At 39.2% G+C, this 25,205-nt stretch overlaps 1 protein-coding gene across 2 annotated transcripts in view; it reads left to right on the plus strand.

Moving 5' to 3' along the window:
* Nucleotides 1-696: 696 nt before the first annotated feature.
* The window catches only part of LOC106061523 (zinc metalloproteinase/disintegrin-like), a 32,952-nt gene continuing 8,443 nt past the window's right edge, over nt 697-25,205 (plus strand). The window contains exons 1-12 of one of the 2 annotated variants that reach the window (XR_008780386.1): nt 697-835; nt 1,088-1,154; nt 5,932-5,963; nt 6,516-6,712; nt 7,525-7,617; nt 7,761-7,908; nt 14,598-14,773; nt 16,419-16,496; nt 19,997-20,139; nt 21,974-22,011; nt 22,792-22,903; nt 24,830-25,009. Coding sequence is in view for 1 of the 2 variants with exons in the window: in XM_056045351.1 (XP_055901326.1) it covers nt 1,114-1,154; nt 5,932-5,963; nt 6,516-6,712; nt 7,525-7,617; nt 7,761-7,908; nt 14,598-14,773; nt 16,419-16,496; nt 19,997-20,139; nt 21,974-22,011; nt 22,792-22,903; nt 24,830-25,009 (1,238 nt within the window). In the remaining variant the exon portion in view is untranslated. The remainder of the gene's footprint in view (nt 836-1,087; nt 1,155-5,931; nt 5,964-6,515; nt 6,713-7,524; nt 7,618-7,760; nt 7,909-14,597; nt 14,774-16,418; nt 16,497-19,996; nt 20,140-21,973; nt 22,012-22,791; nt 22,904-24,829; nt 25,010-25,205) is intronic. The other variant, XM_056045351.1, reaches the window with a different exon arrangement.

Genomic DNA, 25,205 nt, shown 5'->3' on the forward strand with positions numbered 1-25,205 from the left:
CCTATGAATAAGTTTGGTGGTTTGCAATTTTGAACTTTGACGAAGGGATGTGAAGAACTCAAGCCATCGTAAACTGGTTTAAATCTGCTACTTTAGAGAGCGCTAACTGTAATAAACCTGGTGGTGACACTGATGGGGGTAGTGCTATGTGTGTGGTTAGCCACACCCAGGCCAGTGCTAGACGAGCGGTAAACCGTGACACGTTGTATCAAATAGTTTGGATCAGTCATGTCATTCAATTTGTATTAGATCTAGACTCACAATAAAAAAAAAACATTTATAAAAAACAAGGGAACGGCCAGAATTCAAAGTCATGACTCAAGCCATCTCAGGCTTCTTGATCTATAAAGGGGACAATTCAGCTTAGACCACCACTTCAGTTAATTACAATTTCTTTCCCTTGTTCAAGATACCAAACAAAATAATTTCTTACCAATTGTTAAATAACAACGGTTAAATTTTCTATTGATTTTTTTTTTGGTCAAGTAAATGAAATATTTTTGTGAAATTTCAACTTGATTCGAGATTGGGTGTGGGAGAAATAAAGTGCACAAGCTTCTGACTAGACAGACAGACAGACAGACACACTAAGAGTTGATATAAGCTTTGTAAAAATAACAAATAAAAATAGTTTTCTATTTTTATAGATGAATAAACTTATCTAAAAGCTTACTAATAGAAAAATCGATATCAGTATTGATAAACAAATAAGATCGAATCCTGGAATCTCAACCACACCTGCCGTCAGAAATTAATACGTATAAATAGTTTAACGTGTTCATCTCCGCCCTGACTATACACGGAGACCTGATCATAGGAGATTCACGTTGTCAAAGTAAGCCTAGAAGTTTAGTTGTTTTAAAATACACATTTATATATATATATATATATATATATATATATATATATATATAAATATATCAAACATACGTTTAATAGAATAAAAGAATCAATTATACTAATATTTCTATGTAACCCAAAAGATAGAAGATACTTTTGAGATAGTGAATGATTTAAATCTCAGCCAGTCTATATGAAAGTATCTAGCGTTATTGTCTGTCATTTAGTTTATAATGATCATTGACAGATTATATCAAGACTTCGTTACAGAAAATGGTTAACGTGCAGGCCTACGTTTTAATGTTGGTGATGTTGACATTACTTCCTGAGATGAACTCCTATTGAAAAATCAGAGCAGGAAGGACTAGTCCTCCCGTAGTGCTCTGGCAAGAAACTTAGCCGTCCGGCGTAGTGCCTCATAGCTACCATACAAGTCGAGTGACTGCACAGGCAAGTCCCCCCTTAGCTCGCGGAGCTGGGGACACTCGTACAAGACATGCGACACTGTTTCGACGCTCTCTCCACAGTGACGGCATCGGGAGTCAAAGTTAGTGCGGAACCGGGCAAAGTATGCCCCAATAGGACAGTGTTCCGTCCTGCACTGCGCAACTATTGACTGCTCTGACCTCCTCAGTCGCCACCATGGATCGTCGCGATCTGGGTGACGCATGCGCTGCCAGACACCACGTGCTCTGTCGGATTCCTCCCAGGACTTTAACCACTTCTCATGAATGAGTGCTCGGATTTGTGCCGTTGCTTGTAAGTACGTGCTTGGTGCTTCGAGGTGTGTGGCTGCCATTGCACCCTCCCTTGCGAGGGCGTCTGCCGTTTCATTGCCCTTCACGCCGCAATGTGAAGGCGCCCACTGCATATAAACGACAGCTCCAATAGCTCGGCGGATGTTATCTGCGGCGCCGATTGCCTCTTCTATTACGGGCGACCCTCCCCCGCCGCCACCCATAACTAGGAGACTGGAGCGAGAGTCAGTGACCAACACCACCGTAGTGGCGCTAGTCTCGCGTTCGAGCATTCGGGCCCTAATGGCCTCGAACGCCCTAGTTATCCCTGTCAGTTCGGCATCCATGGAGCATGCAGCGTAGCCGCATGGACCAGAGAGCCTATCTGGTTCAGTCCGGTCGGGGTAGACAATAAGGGCCCCATACCCCGATCTATCGGGGTCCCTCATTACCGACCCATCGGTATAACAGAATATGGCATCTGATGGGTAGGACTTTATTGTAATGGATGCCAAATTTTGGAGAATGGCAGGTGTTAATCGCCTCTTGGTGGCTCCCTCTTGCCCTAACAGGGACAGGTTTATTTGTGGGGCCGGCAATCTCCTCCACGGAGGGCACGTACTGATTCTCCTAATGGGAATTCTATCAGTGGAGAGTCCAGCTGTATTTGACAAATTGGCCGCTATGTGTAGGAACGATCGCATTTTAATGCGGTTCCTCTCTCTCCACTGTCGCACTAATATTGAGGTGGGTAGCCTAGAGTCGCCCCTTTTATAGCGCTCGTAGGCCGTAAGTACTGCCCTCTCCCTCCTAAGATATAAGGGTGCCACGTTTGTAAAAATTTCAGCAGCGTTTGTTGGGCTTGTCCTAAAGGTGCCACAAATGAACCGTAGAGCCTGTGCTTGTACCCGGTCGAGTGATTCGAGGGCAGTTTTACTAGCATATACTTGAACTGTATAGCTGTATTCGATTTGTGATCTGACTGCCCCTAGATACAATGTGCGTAGCATGTCAGCTTTGGCACCCCACTTTGTGCTGGCCAGCTTTCTTAATAACGCTAACTTCTCCGAGGCTTTTCGTTCAACTTCCTGGACGTGCTGGAGCATTGACAGTTTTCTATCCAGGGTCACCCCTAGATATTTTGGCGTATTTTCACGCTGGAGTCGCAGCCCACCGAGTTGAAGCTCGAATGGAGCCTTAAGGATGTCGATTCCTAGGCTGAACAGGGACCAGGTCGTTTTGGCAACGTTTATCTGAATCTGCCATTTGTCGCAATACGAGGAGATGGTATGGAGGTCTGCTTGAAGTGCCGCCTGGATTTGGTCGGCTTTCTTCCCGGTTGACCAGAGGACAATATCGTCAGCATATAGCAGTTTTTTGGACCGTAGTGAGCTGGGCAAATCATTAAGAAAGGCTATGAAAAGTGTACAGGACAGGGCGGAGCCCTGAGGCAGGCCATTAAGTTGTTGTTTTGGCTTGCTAAGGGAGTGCTGGTATTTTGTACGTGTGCTCCTCCCTGACAGAAAGGATTGTATCCAATTGTATATCTTGCCCCGCACACCCATAGCTCTTAGCTTAAGATAGAGGCCTTGCTTCCACACACGATCGTAGGCCTGTTTTAGGTCTATGAACACCGCGTATGTGCTCTCGGACCTCTGGAACCCGTCGGCCACCTCCTGTGCGAATGTCGTGACCTGATCTATCGGGCTCAAGCCTGCCCTAAAGCCGGCCTGTTCTGGCGCCAGGATACCGGCACTCTCAAAGCACCAAACTAGCCGCTCGTTAACCATTCGCTCAGCAACTTTGCCAAGGGTTGAGGTTAGTGAAATGGGTCTGTAGGACTCCACGTTAGTCGCGTCTTTTCCCTTCTTAAGGACTGGCACAATGACAGCACTCTTCCAGGCCCCGGGCAGTCTGGACTCTGCCCAGGTTCGATTCATAAACTCCAGGAGTTTATCTCTCGCAATGCCCCCAAGGTGTTTTACCATCTCGGGGGTAACCTTGTCTGGCCCCGGAGCTTTTCGGTTTTTGCACTTTGCTATCGCTCTGTCCAGCTCAGCACGACAGAAGGGCGCGTTGCACGTTGCTTGGCTTTCCGGCTCATCTGGCTCCCTCTCGAGCCTCTTACGTTCTTTGTTGAGGGCTTTGGACGTGGCAGACTTCTTTTCGGGCTTGCTGATTTTAGCAAAATGTCGATTCAACAAGCCGGCCATTTTGGTTACCGTCGAGACCGGCCCTCCGGGTGACAATAGAGGGGCAGCCGTTCGCGCTGTGTCTTTGGCCTCTAGGTTTCGCAGAAGACGCCAGGCTTTCGAGGTATCCCGAAGATCCATCCCGGCGCAGGCAGTGTTCCAATGGTCCGACCGGACGCGTCGGGCCAGTTCACTCGTGGCTCTGCAGAGCCGATTGTACTCCCGCCGGATTTCAGGGGTACCCTTCCGTTCAGCAAGCCTCCGGGCTCGCTTACGTCTCAGGACCAGCTTATTCAATTCCTGAGACCACACGCGTTTCTGCCTTACGCCAGGATAAGTCCGCGGGACAAACCTCTTGGCCGCACCCAACATAGCTGCTGTTATTTCGCCGTATATGATGTCAACGTCCCTATCCTCCACTGCAATATTCATAAGGGCAGTGTTGACTGCTGCCTCGTAGGCTGGCCAGTTCGCCTTGGTGTAACTCCATCTACGCGGGGCTTTTGGGGTTACACCACTGGCCTCTGAGAGGGCAATTGTGACTAATATGGGTCTATGGTCACTTCCAATGTCATCTAGGACTTGAAATTGAGTATGTGATTCTAGGTTAGCTGTGATTAGAGTAAGGTCTGGTCTAGATTGGCTGCCATTTCCGGTATGGTATAGAGTTGGGGGAGTATGTTTATTTTGCAGACAGAACAAATTAGAATTATTTAGCAGTTCATGAATTTTATGTCCCGATGAGTCGGTTGAATCATAGCCCCACTGCTGAGACTTAGCATTAAAGTCTCCTGCGATGACGTTGTGAGTATTGATATTAGTACAGTCATATTCGAGACTAATTTCATGCTTGGGGGGGGGGTTATACAAATTAGTTACCGTGAGTTTGCGCCCTAATTTATGTATCTCGAGGGTGATGGCGTCGGTACGCCCATGCACTCGTGGACCGGGGACTTGTGTAGCAACCAGATTGTTGCGTACGTACGTGATGAGCCCCCGGCAGTCTGTGCATTTGCACTTAAATGCAGTATAACCGGTAATGCTGGCATTGCGTTTGCCAGTTAGTGTCTCTTGTAATAAAGCCACGTCTATTGCCCTCTCGTGGAGGAGTTTTGAGAGCTCTAACACCTTTGGGATGACCCCGCAGATGTTAATTTGTAAGATCAGGAGGGACCTAGTGTTTATGGGCTTAGTCCCTGGAGTGGGTTGGATCCCACTAGTGTCAATTTGGGTTGTTTGGGGGCCGGAGGCTCCCGTCACTATTTCGCTTCCAGTCATATTTGCCTGCGGTGTATCTAGGTCCGCAGGAGGTTGTGGCAGACTTCCATCAACCTTATTCGAATCGGACCTCCGAAGGAGGTACGAATGCAGTGTTCGTTGAGAAGAGGACTTAAGTGGAGGAATTTTAGCTGACTTTTCACGACCTGACAAATTCCCCCCTCATCGAGGTCGCGGGGCGACTAGTAGCTGACTTTTCGTGTCCAGGCCTGACGCCCACTACCCGGCGCACGGAGCCTGTTCGGGTCTGCTCGTGCCCGCTTTTTACTGTGTCTGTGTCAATCATGGTTGTATGGTTAAGGCCGTTGGCGGCCTTAGTTACTGCTCTAATGCAGCAGCGTGCATGGCCTATACTTGTGTCGCCACTAAGGGCAAGGCAGAGACCTGCCCAGGCAATCACCGCCACAGATTGGCATATAAGTTTCCTGCAAGGCAGGAGTGGGGTGGCACGCGTTTCTCGATATTCCCAGTGTCAGAGTCGCCATTGGTCGCGGCGGATTCCTCCACTAGCGCGCCAGGGAACGGGCTAGTTAGAGCCTAGCTCGTGGGCGCCGACCGGTCCGCCCGACGCAGCCCGCTAAGGCCGCGCCAGTCAGTCCAGTCTTTGCCCAAAGTGAGACCCGCGAATCAGCCGGGTCCCAGGAGAACCCGACCAACCCTCGAGTTGGTGTCCAGCGCTATCCGCTTTTCGGAGATCCCGTTAGGTCTCTTACTCACCGTTGCCCCGGGGCCCCACAGGGGGGGGCTGGACATAACCCCTTTGAGTTCCTTTTACACTTGCCGGCTGCTCATTCATCAGCGGCAAGCAACCAGTACCCTTGGCCACTCCCAAAGAGCGGAGTGTTCACGCGGCGACCACGATGAGGTGGTACTGGAACGCCGCGGACATTACTTCCAGAAGTTACCAGCACCATAGGTAAAATATATATTTGTTGAAAGAGGGTTTGGGAGGACTTTACACTATTAGGTAGGACAGACACAAAACAGATTTATTAAAAAAACGAATACTCCCATTAGATTAGGTCAACACGACGAGCAAAATCACTAAAACGTAAAGACTTAAAAGTAAAGTAGCAATTAAAACATTAGACCATAATCTACAAACACTCAAACAACTAAAATACCCAGAAAAGAACAGAGATACATCCCTTATTCATAGGATAGAACATCTACATTAGAAATAAGGAGATAATCTCTATTGTATTACAGCTTATATTGGGAGGGAAGAATAAGGAGATAATCTCTATTGTATTACAGCTTCAATATTGGGAGGGAAGAATAAGGAGATAATCTCTATTGTATTACAGCTTCAATATTGGGAGGGAAGAATAAGAAGATACAATTAAAATGTTTAAAGTTTATGATTTGACAATTATAACTACCAACGTGGACAATGCTAATTCATTATTTGGTTTTATGTAAAAGTGGTGCAATATTTTATGAATATCTGATTGATCAACTCCCACAGTAAATGTCAATGTGCTATCAAGAACTGAAGGCGGTATTCCAGATAGAGTGCAACTGACCTACACAAAAGGCTCCACAGCAGTTGAGCTCAATTTGGAGCACGTCCCACACGCCACACTGAACGTTCCAGTCCACACAGTGAAAACACTGGACAGTGGTCAAGCTAGAGTCGAACAGGAGTTACTTCCACCTAGTCAGGTGATTAATAGACATTAGGACATTTTCTTTGTCCCTATGAAGAGTTGTTAGCCTTCTTATCTTATAAGTTACAGACGTTCCTTCAAAACTAAGATGTCCTATATCCTCCCTTCATTAATCTAGTTATCCTCCCTTCATTAATCTAGTTATCCTCCCTTCATTAATCTAGTTATCCTCCCTTCATTAATCTAGTTATCCTCCCTTCATTAATCTAGTTATCCTCCCTTCATTAATCTAGTTATCCTCCCTTCATTAATCTAGTTATCCTCCCTTCATTAATCTAGTTATCCTCCCTTCATTAATCTAGTTATCCTCCCTTCATTAATCTAGTTATCCTCCCTTCATTAATCTAGTTATCCTCCCTTCATTAATCTAGTTATCCTCCCTTCATTAATCTAGTCGTGCATGTAGGCGTAAATTGAAATAAAGCAACAAAGTCAGGCAACCTTTCTCTTGCTTGTCATTAGTGAAGAAAATGAACTTGTACAAATTAGTCCTAGCTGATGGAATAAGAAATGTTAGTAAATAGAGTCTATCTATCTATCTATCTATCTATCGATCTATCTATCTATCTATCTATCTATCTATCTATCTATCTATCTATCTATCTATCTATATATATATATATATATATATATATATATATATATATATATATATATATATATATATATATATATATTTATGTTATGTTTTAGTCTTTAATATAAACATTCACTTGATCCTGTATTTAACCGTCTTTTTATTGTGATATGGTCAGAGATTTATTACCTCACTAATACATGACCGTTGAATTTTTTTTTAATCCCCAGGATATTCATTACTATCAGGATACCGTCAATGGAGCAGCAGTGCAAATTAACGAAATCAAATTGTTCGATCAACAGAAATCAACATTTTCAGTGGTGAGTTACCTATATGAAACGAAAACTACCCATCAGTTAAATTTTAAACCAATGTTTACATTTAAATAACAAATTTTAAAAAAAAATAGAAACTAGATCCCAATGTAAAAGTTGTGTATTTATATGAAAAAAAACCGCTTCAGAAAGGTCACTTCCATCACAATGGAGAACTGCACTCCATTGCACCTGCTCAAAGATTTAGACGGCAATCTTCTCCTGTGGCCAATGTACGGCATGTAATCAAGAAGGCAACTCTTACAAATATGTCTGGGAGGGAGATCGTGCTTCAAGGTTAGTCATACTTTTTACAAAGCTTACAAACTCTGTCTGTCTGTCTGTCTGGTAAACATTTTGTATACGTTATTTCTCCTAAACCCAATCCCGGATAAAGGTGAAATTTTGCTCAATTTATTTCTTTTACATGCCAACACAAGTATCAATAAAAATTAAACCGATTAGTTCAATAACTATTGGTAATTAATTATTTGGTTTTCTATCTTGAACAAGGGAAAGAAATTATCCTTGAATGATAGTGGTATAAGTTGAATTAGTCCCTTTATTTTTTGTAGAAAAAAATGCGTAAATAACTATAAAACCTACTTCCATTAGCAGCTCCTTGACCCAGCAGTTCCCGTATTGGCTTGAGGAGGCTTAGGAGGCTTGAGGAGGCTGAGGAGGCTTGAGGAGGCTTAGGAAGCCTTAATCCTCGAGTTCAAAGTCAGGACGCAGCCTTTTTTTTCTAATGCACATAAAAAGCGATAACACAGATACCCCCTTCATTCTCATCTCTATAACTTTCAGTGGTTCTCAAACTGTGGTCTGCAGACGAACGTAAGTCAGTTTATCCGATGGGGTTATCTAATAATCAACTCGCCACTCACTACGTCTAATACGTTTGATCACGTGCTATTCTATGACAACCTAAACCAAAGACTTAAAGACATTCTTCACACGGATATTACCTACAAGGTAGTGAACCCTTGTCCTCGTGAACAACCTCAGATCCCAATCACAGATGAATCCATTGCAATACAGGAGCAGCTTTTGGAAATGTTCACAAACAAAGAAACTGAAACCAAAGTTTGAACAAGGGAGACAACAAACTCAGGTTACAGAAGACAAAACAATAGGTCGTGGTACAAAAGTTATCAGGGCCGGTCCTAGCGATTGCGGGGCTCTATTCGAAACTGATTGCGCGGGGCCTAGTTTGTGTGGAAATAAGTATAATAAGTATAATGAGCGAAAATTAAGATTTTGTATAAGAAAAAAATTCGACTTTGAATTTTATTCATTCTTTACTAAGTTAAAAATTGCGATCTGTACTTTACGAACCTTGTCATCAATGAGATATTTAAATGCCTGTGACTATAAAAGTAAATAAAGTATTGGAACTTCCGATTAAGATAAAATTTGCCAGATTATTACATGAAAGCTGACAATGCTTTTTTTTCTTTTTTATCGCGTATAGGATTGGCGTTTTCCGCACTGAATGACACCCACAAATGACAATTTTGTCTACTTTTCTGGAGATTTTTAATAGTTTTTAGGAGATTTTAGTAAATTCGGGAGATTTCCATGAGTTTTTCGTATATTTTTTTGCGATTTAATAATTACACCTTGAAATAGCGCGGGGCCTATGAAATCGCGGGGCCCACTGCGACCGCATAGGTTGCAGTGGCCTTAGACCGGCCCTGAAAGTTGTTAACTGCTTTCCAGTCTGGAGAAACGTGGATTCAGTGCCGCTATAAATCTCATCATAAATTAAAGAAACCGACAAGAAATGAAATTTGTGCACGTAGAGATTTGCGGTTTTTACTTTCAAACATTGAGGAGGACATAAATACTCTAATAAAATCTCATTAATTTTTTATACTTCGCCTTTAAACGAAAATTATGAGTACAAAGCAGATAATACCATATAATGTTCCTTCTTAAATTTTGTAATCTTTATAGTAGCATATATGTAACTTTTTCACGTAGGGATTTGTGACCAAGTTTTGACTATACAAAGGGGTCCGAAGGTTGAGAACCACTGTTCTACGTCATACATTACGTATGAAGCCATTCAATGTCTGCCTGGTCAGGGTGACTGCCTTATCGTGCGGTGTATGCACTGGAAATTAGGACTAGGAATTAAATTCTCTTCATTTCTGAAGGAACATCTGAAACATGTAAAACATTTTACAAAACATTTACAAACATAGACCTAGACACCTGGGGTGAAAGACTAATTGATGGAGCATCTTGGAACTACTCTGACCTAGACACCTGGGCGAAAGACTAATTGATGGAGCAACTTGGAACTGCTCTGACCTAGACACCTGGGGCGAAAGACTAATTGATGGAGCATCTTGGAACTGCTCTGACCTAGACACCTGGGGTGAAAGACTAATTGATGGAGCATCTTGGAACTGCTCTGACCTAGACACCTGGGACGAAAGACTAATTGATGGAGCATCTTGGAACTGCTCTGACCTAGACACCTGGGGCGAAAGACTAATTGATGGAGCATCTTGGAACTGCTCTGACCTAGACACCTGGGGTGAAAGACTAATTGATGGAGCATCTTGGAACTGCTCTGACCTAGACACCTGGGATGAAAGACTAATTGATGGATCATCTTGGAACTGCTCTGACCTAGACACCTGGGGCGAAAGACTAATTGATGGAGCATCTTGGAACTGCTCTGACCTAGACACCTGGGGCGAAAGACTAATTGATGGATCATCTTGGAACTGCTCTGACCTAGACACCTGGGGCGAAAGACTAATTGATGGAGCATCTTGGAACTGCTCTGACCTAGACACCTGGGGCGAAAGACTAATTGATGGAGCATCTTGGAACTGCTCTGGGTAAGAAAGACACGGCACAAAGTCTCCAGCTCAAATAACTTGCCAACTGTACAGCCAAACATTTCAAGCTCATAAAGGTCTCACCAGTCACATGAGGAACAACAGACTTGCACTGAGAGGTCATCAGTCCACTTAATGGCAGAAGTGATCAGCTCTATAAATATTGTCTAAATAAAACAGTAGAGTATCTGTAGTCTGAATAAAACAGTGGAGTATCTGTAGTCTAAATAAAACAGTAGATTATATATAATCTAAACAAATAGTGAAGTATCCATAGTATATACGTCTTGGGACACTTGTTTCTACTTTCAGACAATTTTAGTGTGTTTCACAATGATTTGAAATATTGTTTTCAATTGCATATTCCAGAATTTCATGGTATCTCAGATGTCGGAAAGTGGTAGATGCCAAAATCCTGAAAGTCATGGATTGCCGATGCCAGAAAGTCTTAGTGTATTTGTTAATCTTTTGGATATTTAGGGGCCCCCGAAAGGGGAAAACACACTATTAGTTTTAGGTGGAATGTCTGTCCGTCCGTCTGTCCATCCGTCCCGTTTAGATCTCGTAAACTAGAAAAGATAGTGAAAATCTGACACCATAATATTTTAGACTATTCAAAATCTGATGCAATGGCTACGTTTTTCTTTTCTGAAAGCAAAAAATCGAATTTTTTAAATCACTTATGCAACCAGTATTTTCATAAAAATTCACCACTTTTACAGCTATTCACTATTAATAGTAACAAACACGGTAGGCGTTTTAGAAAGGGAGATAGTGATATAACATATTTTAACAAATTTATGCAAATGGTTTTAGATTTTTTGCCAAAATATTTTTATTACATTTGTATTGCTAAGTTATGTAAGTTCTATCATACTAAATACTACATTTACACACACAAAAGTCCTTTTTTTTTAAAGAGAAAAAATCCATTTAGTATGTTAATAAGATGGACATAATTTAAAACAACAATTTATAAGTAGTTTTTCATATTATCGCGTAAACTGCAGTGGTACAGCACGTAGTATATACACTTAATTAAAGGAATTTGCATTTACGGAAATGTTTTTTTTTTTCTTGAGGAATTGAATAAAAGACTGACCCTATACAAAACAATTTGATCATCAGTTAGGCCAGGTTCACATCTAACTTCACATTCACTGTCACCTATCCTTTGGTCTACTGGACCGCTGGGGCACCACACAAGATCTGTCAACCATCTTTCTCCATTCTTCTCTGTCATTTGTCTGTGATATAATTTCATTCTGATGTTCTTTCTGAAAATATTGGAACCTGCCTTTTTACCTGCCTGGGTGGACCACTTTGGGGGCCGATTTTGAGTTGCTTCTACACAAACTGTCTTTGTAAGCTTGTTTTGTTTATTGGTTAGATAGGAGACAGAAAGAAGGGAAGGGGAACAGAAAACATATTGTAGGATGACAATGCCAACTCAGGACTGTGTCTGTACATCAGAGATACATATTACATATAGAAAGGCAAAAGTAGGGACCAAATTGGAATGAAACAAAAAGCTGAATTGAATATAATGATATCAAGTGATATAGTGATACAGTCCTAAATGGAGCACGAACCATAGAGCCTTCAATTCAAACATTCAACCGAGCAGCAACACAAAACAAGGCTAATAAACCATCCGACCAGCCAAATTACCAAAGAAGAATCTTTTTGATTGATAGTGTTTAGACACTACGCACTTTGCCACCCAAATGTATTCCAATAGAAAAATCAGAGATCAGAAATGGACATTAGAAGCTTCAGCACATAGCTTTACATGTGTACTTACTTGCAGCCTAGACTGCTAGCTACTCACTAGCTACTTACTAGCTACTTACTAGCTACTCACAAGCTACTCACTAGCTACTCACTAGCTACTTACTAGCTACTCACTAGCTACTTACTAGCTACTTACTAGCTACTTACTAGCTACTTACTAGCTACTTACTAGCTACTCACTAGCTACTCACTAGCTACTCACAAGCTACTTACTAGCTACTTACTAGCTACTCACAAGCTACTCACAAGCTACTCACTAGCTACTCACTAGCTACTCACTAGCTACTCACAAGCTACTCACAAGCTACTCACTAGCTACTCACTAGCTACTCACTAGCTACTCACAAGCTACTCACAAGCTACTCACAAGCTACTCACTAGCTACTCACAAGCTACTCACTAGCTACTCACTAGCTACTCACTAGCTACTCACTAGCTACTCACAAGCTACTCACAAGCTACTCACTAGCTACTCACTAGCTACTCACTAGCTACTCACAAGCTACTCACAAGCTACTCACAAGCTACTCACTAGCTACTCACAAGCTACTCACAAGCTACTCACTAGCTACTCACTAGCTACTCACAAGCTACTCACAAGCTACTCACTAGCTACTCACTAGCTACTCACAAGCTACTCACTAGCTACTTACTAGCTACTTACTAGCTACTCACAAGCTACTTACTAGCTACTTACTAGCTACTCACTAGCTACTTACTAGCTACTTACTAGCTACTCACTAGCTACTTACTAGCTACTTACTAGCTACTTACTAGCTACTTACTAGCTACTTACTAGCTACTTACTAGCTACTCACAAGCTACTTACTAGCTACTTACTAGCTACTCACTAGCTACTTACTAGCTACTTACTAGCTACTTACTAGCTACTTACTAGCTACTTACTAGCTACTCACTAGCTACTTACTAGCTACTTACTAGCTACTCACTAGCTACTTACTAGCTACTTACTAGCTACTCACTAGCTACTCACAAGCTACTCACAAGCTACTCACAAGCTACTCACTAGCTACTTACTAGCTACTTACTAGCTACTCACTAGCTACTCACTAGCTACTCACTAGCTACTTACTAGCTACTTACTAGCTACTCACAAGCTACTCACTAGCTACTCACTAGCTACTCACAAGCTACTCACAAGCTACTCACTAGCTACTTACTAGCTACTTACTAGCTACTCACTAGCTACTCACTAGCTACTCACTAGCTACTTACTAGCTACTTACTAGCTACTCACAAGCTACTCACAAGCTACTCACTAGCTACTCACTAGCTACTTACTAGCTACTCACTAGCTACTCACAAGCTACTCACAAGCTACTCACTAGCTACTTACTAGCTACTTACTAGCTACTCACTAGCTACTCACTAGCTACTCACTAGCTACTTACTAGCTACTCACAAGCTACTCACAAGCTACTCACTAGCTACTTACTAGCTACTCACTAGCTACTCACAAGCTACTCACAAGCTACTCACAAGCTACTCACTAGCTACTTACTAGCTACTTACTAGCTACTCACTAGCTACTCACTAGCTACTCACTAGCTACTTACTAGCTACTTACTAGCTACTCACAAGCTACTCACTAGCTACTCACAAGCTACTCACAAGCTACTCACTAGCTACTTACTAGCTACTTACTAGCTACTCACTAGCTACTTACTAGCTACTTACTAGCTACTTACTAGCTACTTACTAGCTACTCACTAGCTACTCACTAGCTACTTACTAGCTACTCACAAGCTACTCACTAGCTACTCACTAGCTACTCACAAGCTACTCACAAGCTACTCACAAGCTACTCACAAGCTACTCACTAGCTACTCACAAGCTACTCACTAGCTACTTACTAGCTACTTACTAGCTACTTACTAGCTACTTACTAGCTACTCACTAGCTACTCACTAGCTACTTACTAGCTACTCACAAGCTACTCACTAGCTACTCACTAGCTACTCACTAGCTACTTACTAGCTACTTACTAGCTACTCACAAGCTACTCACTAGCTACTCACAAGCTACTCACTGACCTTCTAGTTGTAGTGTAGGCCTCGCTCATGTTGTTCATTTGCTCTGTTGAAAGATATACTGTTTAAAAAAGAGTCTACTGCCTAACGGCTATGTGCTTCTTGTTGGATACCGATGTTTTATAGTGGGGGGGCGGTACAGATACTAAACGTGAGTTGTGACAAGGTGCAAGCTGGCTAAACACAACCGATTAAATAAAAATATTTAATATGGCTGAGCGGATGGTTATGTAAAAATATTATTTTGTATCAAACATAATTTCTAAAAATATAATTGTTCAAGGTGCATTACTTGAAAGAGAGGCCAGACAAAGTTCTAAATCCTTAGAAAAGGTTATGATCGATGTCCTAGCTGTGGTAGATCACAGCGCCTTCAGACGTTTTGAGAGACAATGTCATCACGATAGGAACCTGACCTTGCAGAAGATTAGGGAGCACTACACATTTATAGTCAACGGGGTGAGTTATTTTTAAGTACTTCAATGAGGTATATAAAATATACTCTACAACACTAAAATCTTTTAATGTTATGGAAGTAGGTCAACATTTTCAAACACGTTGACACCAACGTTTACTTTTAAATATAGAGCAATCATATAAATAACTAGTCGACCCACGGCGCAGCATACACCGCTATTTTGCAGGGCCTTCCTTAGGCCACTGCAACCTATGCGACCACAGTGGGCTCCGCACTTTCATAGGACCCGCGTTAATTCTAGGTTTAATTTTTTTTTAATTAAACCATTTTATAACTTATAATAGATTTACCGCGGTCTCCTAATTTACTAGGAGCTCCTGGAAATCTCTTGAAATAGTAAAATATACGCAAAAGTCTAAGAAATCTCCGGAACTTATTAAAATCTTTTGAAAACTCATACAAATCTCCTGAAATATATACACAAAATTGTCATTTTGGGGTGTTATTCAATATGGAAAACGTCAATCCTACGCTTGATTAAAAAACGGCATTATGCAATACCCGTAATTGTGGAATCTGATAAAAGAAGTTTCTCGCACCTTAAACTAATGAAGAATTACTTGAAGTCAACAAGTCTCGTAGATTGAAAAATTTGGTAATTGTTTCTATTGAGCGTGATCTAGGTAGGAAAAATAATTTGTATGATATACTGTATGACTTCTCCCTTCCCAAACTTGAATACTCAGTATATTACTTGTTCTCCCCCCCCTCTTTTTTTTACGTGGGGTAACTCTAGTACGACTTGCAGAAATAAAACAGTGATCTTTCCATGACTTCTTGGTCACAATGGTTAAATTCGGCCCTGCTATTTAGTGACAGGTAAATATTGCTTGTTCTCCCCCTTTCTTTTTTTTTCGCCCCTTAAGTTTCGTGGGGTAACTCTAGTCCGTCTTGCTCAAATAAAAGAGTGATCTTTCCTTTACTTCTTGGTGTCCAAACTGTTGAGTCATGAAGAGAATTATATATATATATTGTTTTTAGATTTTTTACATGATTCGGATGTTCCTTCAGATTCTGAAGATAAATACATCCTAACCCATCACTCCCGCAGAACAACGGGGAAAAGAGTTAGCAGGATACGAACCCTGGATCTTCGAGACCACCGAAAAACAGTCCATAGAGCAAACCACATGACCAAGTTATATGTATACACTAGCCAGATATTACCCGCGGCCCGCAGATATTGACTTGCCACCGTATTACCATCGTGTACACGCTATGTTTTCCTTGTTTTCATTCTCGAATCAGATTTAACTAATTTCATGCTAATTAACGATACCATCGTTGACTTGACCTAATTAAATAACATTAATTTCTGGTGTTATAAAACTTAATTTGTGTTACATTAAAAGAGCAGGCATTCTCATATAATTCTTTACCAAAAGTAACGTTTTCTGATTACAAAAATATTATTGAAGTTTAACCATAACAGGGTAGAATGTACAAAGGTGGAAAATGAACATTTCTGTCAGAACATGGAAAAATAATTACGGAGAGAAAGAGTTAAACTTTGCACAATTATTCATTGTAGATGAAAACACAGGAATCAATGAAAACAAATAGCCAATTAATTCTATACAATTTTACTTGTTTTATTCCTAATGTATTGTTAACTTCCTAAAACAGGTGGACCTCATGTATCGCAGAATCAATTCAACTCTGGTCGACATACGAGTTAAATTGGTCAAAATTATCATTATTGAGGTAACAATAAAGTAGGCCTTAAGTTTCACCTTCTTTAATTGTCTAAAAGCTAGTTATCAAATCTAAGTTAAGACCACTTAAGTGAAATATTTTGCATGGTCACACGTAATTGCGATATTCTAGTGGGCCTCCTTGTAAGTGTCAGCATCTTAAAGGTAGAAAAGATTTTCAATTACATCACAGACACAAACAGACTTGTTACACATCTCCATAAAATTTGAATCTGGATGAAACGGCTCTGACTATTTTCTAAAAATTAGTGTGTTTACGTATATTTGTGAACAAAAAAAAAAGCAAATTTGCCCACTCAAGAGAAATCTGTTTTTAAATATAATCATTTTAAAATAAAATGTTTAAATATATTTTAAAAAGCATTAAATGACTGATTCATTCATTCACAACTAATCACTTATTTTTCCACTTACGATGGACGAAAAAAAAATGAAAATTTAACCTATTATTACTTACCTGGTGCCTGTAACAACTCAGCAACTTACAAGATCGAAACTACAACGGTTAATTTCCCACAAAACGTGTTTTTTTTTTGGGGTAGTTTCATTGAAGTATTTTTTTTTAATGCATACATGATAATGTTATTTTATATTATTATTATGTTATTTTCGATATTATCAAGACACAGGTTTTTACAAAGCATATATAAACGGGCTGACAAAACAAAACCGATCAAAAAGCCGTCTTATAAGGATTGAACCTTGAAGTATTTAGAGATATGGCTGTGATCGTGCGGTGCTTTCCATTATATATGCTTTGCTTTTTAAAGCATTTTTACAAAGCATATATCTAGTTTTATCAAGGCATTCTGTCTGGTCAAAAGTGTGTACACGTCATTTCTTCCGCACCCAATCTCGGATCAAGCTGAAATTGTTCACACTTATTTCTTTTAGTTCAGTTCTAGTTCAGTTCTAGTTCAGTTCTAGTTCAGTTCTAGTTCAGTTCTTCTTCAGTTCTTCTTCAGTTCTAGTTCAGTTCTAGTTCAGTTCTAGTTCAGTTCTAGTTCAGTTCTTCTTCAGTTCTAGTTCAGTTCTAGTTCAGTTCTTCTTCAGTTCTAGTTCAGTTCTTCTTCAGTTCTAGTTCAGTTCTAGTTCAGTTCTTCTTCAGTTCTTCTTCAGTTCTAGTTCAGTTCTAGTTCAGTTCTTCTTCAGTTCTTCTTCAGTTCTAGTTCAGTTCTAGTTCAGTTCTTCTTCAGTTCTTCTTCAGTTCTAGTTCAGTTCTAGTTCAGTTCTAGTTCAGTTCTAGTTCAGTTCTTCTTCAGTTGTAGTTCAGTTCTAGTTCAGTTCTAGTTCAGTAAATTTGATTGAGGAGGTTAGGACCCTCGAGTTCGAATCCAGGTAGTTAAACATTTACAAAAAATTTTATAAATGCATTTAAAAAGCGATCACCCAGATACCGCCTTTTTTCTTCCCACACCCCTCTCCAAACTGGTCCAGACAAGTGATAGGATCATAGCGCATTGAGACAACTGATAGGATCATAGCGTATTGAGAAAGCTAAAAGCATGAAACTGCCCTAAACAAAACAATTTGTCAAAATATTTCTAATCGCGAAGATTTATAATTGTTAGTCTAGATCAGTGATTCCCAAAGTGGTCTATATAGACGCCCAGGGGTCTACGAAGACTTCCAAGGGGTCTACGAAAGTGAAAACATACATTGGGGGTCTATGAGATGTCCACGGGGGTCTAGAATAATAGATTTCATTTAAGCAGGTCATGACTTTAATTTTAACTTCATGTTAATGTAATTCTTTTATACACTAATATATGATTTGTATCAGAGTTAATCCTTTAAATATTTATCCTGCTATTCAAATGAAAAATTGTTGTAACTAATTTAAATACATATTTAAATAGCTTCATTTTGTCTACATGCAACCAATTTTTAACAAAAAGAATGTAGACTGTACAGCGTTGATTATTTAAAATTGGTATTTATTCCTTCCTTGTCATACTAGCGGTAGCCTGCCTTTTTATACCGATATGAAATCAATTATGCTGGAGGATCATTTGAGACAATGCCTTCACCCTGTCAAAATAGATAAAGATTTGAACTACGTTCGAACAATCAAAGATCAGAATAGACCCACACAATCTCTCTTCGACACCATATAGAGAAGATAATTGTTTGTGAGCGTCTTACAAAATCTATTTACATATAGCAAAATACAGAGAACACTATAGATAAAACATTGATTTTACCCGCCGTTGTAGTTTTAAATAACTGTTTTACACAAATCTACATCTGATATTATTAAACGAATTTCTTTAAGCAACAATACAGTTCAAGGTCACACCTGTGGCATGAATTATAAAATTAAAAGCTTCTTTCCAAACGACACTTATACAGTTTGGGATCAGCGGCGTAGCAGGCTCTAACAGGGTGTAGCGCTGTGTGCTGCAAACTGCCTAAAGGTCGCCGGCTCCTTATTTTTAACAGGGTTGACTCACGAAACCTTTCCCATGTTCGGGTATAGCTGCAAGGCAGCACAGTTTGAATTCAGTTTTCCTTCTGCTAGGTGGGCTGCAAGTCAAGTCTAATGAGCCCTTCCTGCCGAAAGCTTACTGGTTTAAGTACTCAATAGGTACTCACCTTCACCCCTTCTCCTGTTAGTGAAAACAGTTCTGCGCACCCAATATTTGAGCCAGACGTGAAATATAAAAAAAATACATGAGAAACTCTTTGCGAAAACTTGTACAATGATACAAAAGACTAGTTAATTAATTGTTTGAGGACTACTTCATAGAACAACAAATTCCTACATGAAACATAATATCCATAGCAACGAATAATAAATGCGCAAAAATAAAAAAAGAAACAAACGACCAAAAAAAAAAACCCCACATTTCCAGTGTGTTTGGTGATTCCAGTAATATATATACATTGTTATTCTAATTAGTTTAAATTTGAATTTTATCAATAAAAAAAAATTGATCTCTATAACTTAGTATAACCCTATGTGTAGCTTTAAATTAGGTTTTCACTCTTAAACTCAATACAGAAATTTGTTTTAAATTTTTTTTGATGAATTTGCAAAAATTCAATACATGTTAAGTAGGGGGTCTACCGAAAGCCAGAAAACATGGCAAGGGGTCTACGAGACAAAAAAGTTTGGGAATCACTGGTCTAGATCTATTACAAATTTAATTACATGACGGGTAACCTTAATGAAAACTTTGATGTTTTTTTTAAGCATATTAAATGTTTTTTCTTGTTTTATACTGCGCTTTTTGTTTTCTTAGTAATACAGCATTGAAGCATAAGATAGAACACAAATAACATATAAGTCTATGTAACGATGAATAGTATAGAGTAAAACAAGAACCTGGAATAGAATTCATTCTGAAACAAACATTCTGTCATTTAAAAACAAATTTTTTATAACTTATTACTGATTGGTGAAATTAAAATAACAAGTAGATTGAACCAGGGACAATTGTAACTATGCTTTCAAATCAAAAGTTGAACTACTTTATTTTCCCACAGAACTATCATGACTTCTCTTTGCCATTCCCACACCACAATGATTCCAAACAAGTTGAAGGTTTTGATGTTTTGAAGAAGTTGTCTCACTTTGTGAAGTCCTACAACTTGACGGAGCACAGCGATCACGTCATGATGTTTGTCGGGTTAGTTGGTGCCCACAAGGGTGCAGGTTTTCAATGCTATGTTTAACAATCAAATGGAAAAAGCTGCTATTAAGTCTGTGTGTCTTCCGTCTGTCCGTCCAACCACCCGTCTCGATTAGATTGAAAAAAAAAGAAACTTATTGAAAATTCCATTTCATGTTAATTTGCTACATTTTTACACCTGAATGCGAACTTTCTGTTTTTTAGATTAAATATGTAAAGTTTTTCTAAACTAAAATAAGCATCATTTGTACAAGTCTTGACTACTAGCATTAAACACCGGCTACACCAGTGGATTGGTTTCCAGGCTTTATATTTTGTTTTTTGGCTGCATATTTAATTTTACATATTTAATTTTAACAACAAACGACAGTGCTACAAGGTATAATTTATTGCGCGTTCTCTTTCTCTCTCTTTCTCTCTAAAAAAAAAAGAAATAGACTCAAGATCTATATTTTGATTCTGTCATAATTATTACTTTTTTGTTTTAAAAATATTTAATTTGTGTGCTTTTTTTTATGATTTACATAAAGACTGCGGCCTTTTGGAATAAATAAATAAATAAATAAATAAATAAATAAATAAAATAGAAATGTTTGATAGAAAGCCTGCGGTGTTCGCGAATTGTAAGTGCTCAGATTCAGAATCTGTCGAAACTGGTTCTTAGTGAGCACCTGTAGGTTAAAAGAACATGTGTACGAAATCTCATAGGAATCCCTACAATGAAATGGCCAGTCAGTCAGTCAGTAAGTAGTATTTGATTTTGTAATTGTCAGCTAATAATTTTACATATAAATTAAGTTCTTGTTGATTTATTTATTTTTGTATTATATTTATCTACTGGTATTGTTAAAGTTTTAGTTGTGAATTTGTTGTTGCGTATGTCTACTAGATCTACTCAGTAATATAATATTACCACAACATGTAAATCTAGAAATAAACTTCATCGTAGCAGACGAAGTACTTTTAATCATGATAATAACACAGTTAACAATAAATTGGAAACTTCAGCCAGCTAGAATTCACATAAAATACTTCACATAAATTCACACTATAATCCAAATGAAATTCATCCAATACATAGCTAATAATGCTTTTCAAACTACCAACAAAACACGTCTGTCTTCTTCTATATCTATGGCGTCGACTAATTTCTGACCATGTGGTCAACTTTCAGAACGAGATTCCTGCCAATAATTCCTAACTCTCCCCGTGTAATATCTTAATCCCCATAAACAAAGTGTACCCCGTGCTTCACAGCTAGCACATGTCACTGGACAACAAACAATGATGTGACAGTAATAAAGACAGGCTGGGTTTATATTAAATAAAGATGGCTATTCTTTATAACATCACTAAACTGAATGTTTTATGTTTTATAACATATTACCAATTTAAAGAAAGTGTTTATTTTTATTTTAAAGGAGAAAAAAAATGCATTTAGTACGTTAACAAAGTAAATATATTTTAAACAACATTTTAAAAAAGCAGTCATAAGTATTATTGTCACATTATAGGTAGACCATTTCAAAGTGTATGAAATCCCTTTAAACATTTTACCAAAGGGAAATGCTTTTTTCTAAGACAGAAGACTCCTTTGTATGGACGCTACTAGGGTTGTTGATAGATTGCAGTTCGTAGCTTCTATTGACCACATCGAGGGCCTCTGCTGAGTTTGTGTTTCGACACAAACTATCTATGTAATTTTTAATTTTTAATTTTTTTTTGTTTTAATTTTTTTTCGTGGGTGGAGGTTTGGACTCTATACATTTAAATGCCTGGAGTTATTTTTCGAACACATCTAGATTGTTTTTGTTTTTTTTTAATTCAACAGTAGAGAACTTTCAGGCGACGGTTCACCAGGTCTTTTAGGTGAGTGTGTCGATTTGCAAAACTTATTTGAAATGCCATATTGTATCACTTTCATGAAAAAAAAACACTATGTTTTTAGTACATCTTTGTTTTAGCACTCCGGCATTCTGTTTCATCAAACTCCATCTCTGTTTTAGCACTCCTGCTCACTATTTCATCAAACTACATCTCTGTTTTAACACTCCTGCACTCTGTTTTATGAAAGCCGAAACAAATTTTAAACTTTATGTTTCATCATTCTACGTTTTGTTGCCTTACATTGTGAGAACATTCCTACACTGTGGCTGACAGTAATGTAGTTTATTTATTAGATATAGAAGAAAACATTCCTACACTGTGGCTGACAGTAGTGTAATTTATTTATTAGATATAGAAGAGAACATTCCTACACTGTGACTGACAGTAGTGTAGTTTATTTATTAGATATAGAAGAAAACATTCCTACACTGTGGCTGACAGTAGTGTAGTTTATTTATTAGATATAGAAGAGAACATTCCTACACTGTGGCTGACAGTAGTGTAGTTTATGTATAAGATATAGAAGAAAACATTCCTACACTGTGGCTCACAGTAACTGTCGTCGTCATGATTTCATAGTTATATTTGTATTTAAACAAGAGAAAAACTAAACTGTAGTCATTCATCTTGAAGGAAAATACTATCTAGACAGAGAAAAGAGTACCTGCCTAATTTGCTACCAACTTACAATATGACGCTGTAGTTGTTTAGCTGTAGGTTATGTTGCTTTAATTGTCATTTCGGCTTTCTCTTGTTATCCAGGAATTAGTTGGCTTAGTTCAATGTGTAGTACTAATGGTAGCAGTGTTAGTGTCGTAGAAGATGTACATGACTATGACGTGATATTGACTGCAGCTCACGAGCTTGGACACAGGTCAGTCGTAAACTCAAAATATGTTTGTGGTCAGTTACTGGAAAATTTAAATTGCAGTTTCTTCTTTCCCCCATCTACGTCATGAGACGGCTACCTGGAGATATAGGCCAGTGTCTAGAGATATAGGCCAGTGTCTAGAGATATAGGCCAGTGTCTAGAGATATAGGCCAGTGTCTAGAGATATAGGCCAGTGTCTAGAGATATAGGCCAGTGTCTAGAGATATAGGCCAGTGTCTAGAGATATAGGCCAGTGTCTAGAGATATAGGCCAGTGTCTAGAGATATAGGCCAGTGTCAGGAAATATGAAGATTCAAGAGCAGTCCAGTATTTCAAGTGATTTCGCCAGACTTATTTGCTACCTACGTTTTTAGTCATATAGGGTTGTAACCGTATTTCTGTTGGAGTGCTACTTGTGATGATGTCTTGATGTAAAGGTGAGATTGTGTTGGTCAGACAAAGCGTTTCTGATGTTATAATTTGATTTAGATTTCTACTTTTGATCAAGTACTGAACACTCAAACAATATCGTTATGCCAGAGATTGAAATGTAAACTATTCATTCAAAACAACTAGGATCCTCCAAGAATAAATAAATACACTCTGTACAATACAATTCAATTCAAATAAATTTACTGTCGTCATTCAAGCTCCCAACTGACCAGGTCTGTCCTTTAAGTACTTTTGACCATTTGCAAACAAACAATCTCCTTTCACTCCACTTAATTTCTCCACCGCTCCTTTTATGGTCTGGAAGTAACTTGCTGTTTCGAGAAGCACTTCAACAACATAACAATGACCTTACTCTGCAAGCGCTACAGAAGTCTAAAAAATAAACTTAATGCAACAGCTGCTTTATGCTACGTGACGCTGATGCAGTCCAAGCCACTGTCCACAGAGGATCTATTTAAGCTCTCTTTTCACCATCTGCTCCTGTCTTCGCAAAGGTTTTTTTTCCGTGGGTCTCAAATGTGTGTCCCAGGATCTTTGTAAGAGTTCTCCAGCTTTATCTTGCTGAAGCCTTATGCTGCCTTCTGTTTTCTGCGATGCCTGTGAGGGCACACTGACCCCTGGATTGATAATTTAGGAGAGGTTACATTTGTGTTGCACCTTCCTTATATTGTTAAGCTCACCCAAAAATATTACTATAAGCACATGGACTCAAATACTCAACTCATCGCAGCTGTAGAACAATGAGAAGAGCCTCTTTACTGTCCACTGAACAGAACGGTACTGTTGTATATGTGACGTATCACTGTCTAGAGAAATAAACCAACAGTGTTTTAGTCGCCTCTAAATGAGAGTATGTCAGAAAAGAGCGCTTACCAACAAAAATAATTCAGTGGTTTGGACAAAGTTTGTGTAAGATACCTGGGTGTATAAGAAGCATCTAAGCCTATTCGAACGCTTCCCCCAAAGATACACTACCTTACATAGGATGCATGACCAGTCAAAGCTGTCTACTGGCATGTACACAATCAATGACCCTTAGGTGCCACCAGAACACTATTTATCGAGCTGGGTTACCCGGCCCTAAAATACTCAATTTAGAGAAGTCCAATGTTAGACAAAATGTAACAGGTTATTAATAGACAAGTCAAGCAAATGCTGTGCAGTAGGGTCTGATAAGCGACTGCCATTATGAAATTATACTTTGAATGACCAGAATCAGTGGCAATGATACATTATTTTGAAACCAAAGCATGCCCATAAAGGGAGACAAATTCTAATCATTGTCTCCCTTTAGAAATACAATGTATTTATCGGTCCTTCCCACCATTTTCAGGCCTAAAACTGTTTGTGTACAATGAGGTGTTGTTTCTAGTGACATAAGTTTCAATCTCACTAGTGAACACATTAATTTATTTTTGCTTTCAACATTTGAACTTCCAATCTACTTTATAATGATTGAAATGTTTCTTGACACAGTTTATCTGCACAACACGATCATTGGCTTACGAATGACTGTTTTGGATTGGACTACTTTATCATGGCACCCTATGAAAGTAGCGCCACCACTGCTGAGTCGAACCGATTCAATCCTTGGATATTTTCTGATTGCAGTATACAATATTTTGCAACATTTATATCATCCTTATTGGAAACAGAGTAAGTTGAGCTAGGCTGTGAAACAGAGTAAGTTGAGCTAGGCTGTGAAACAGAGTAAGTTGAGCTAGACTGTGAAACAAAGTAAGTTGAGCTAGACTGTGAAACAGAGTAAGTTGAGCTAGACTGTGAAACAAAGTAAGTTGAGCTAGACTGTAAAACAAAGTAAGTTGAGCTAGGCTGTAAAACAGAGTAAGTT

This window comes from Biomphalaria glabrata, chromosome 10 (genome assembly GCF_947242115.1).
Source record: "Biomphalaria glabrata chromosome 10, xgBioGlab47.1, whole genome shotgun sequence".
Classification (NCBI taxonomy): domain Eukaryota; kingdom Metazoa; phylum Mollusca; class Gastropoda; family Planorbidae; genus Biomphalaria; species Biomphalaria glabrata.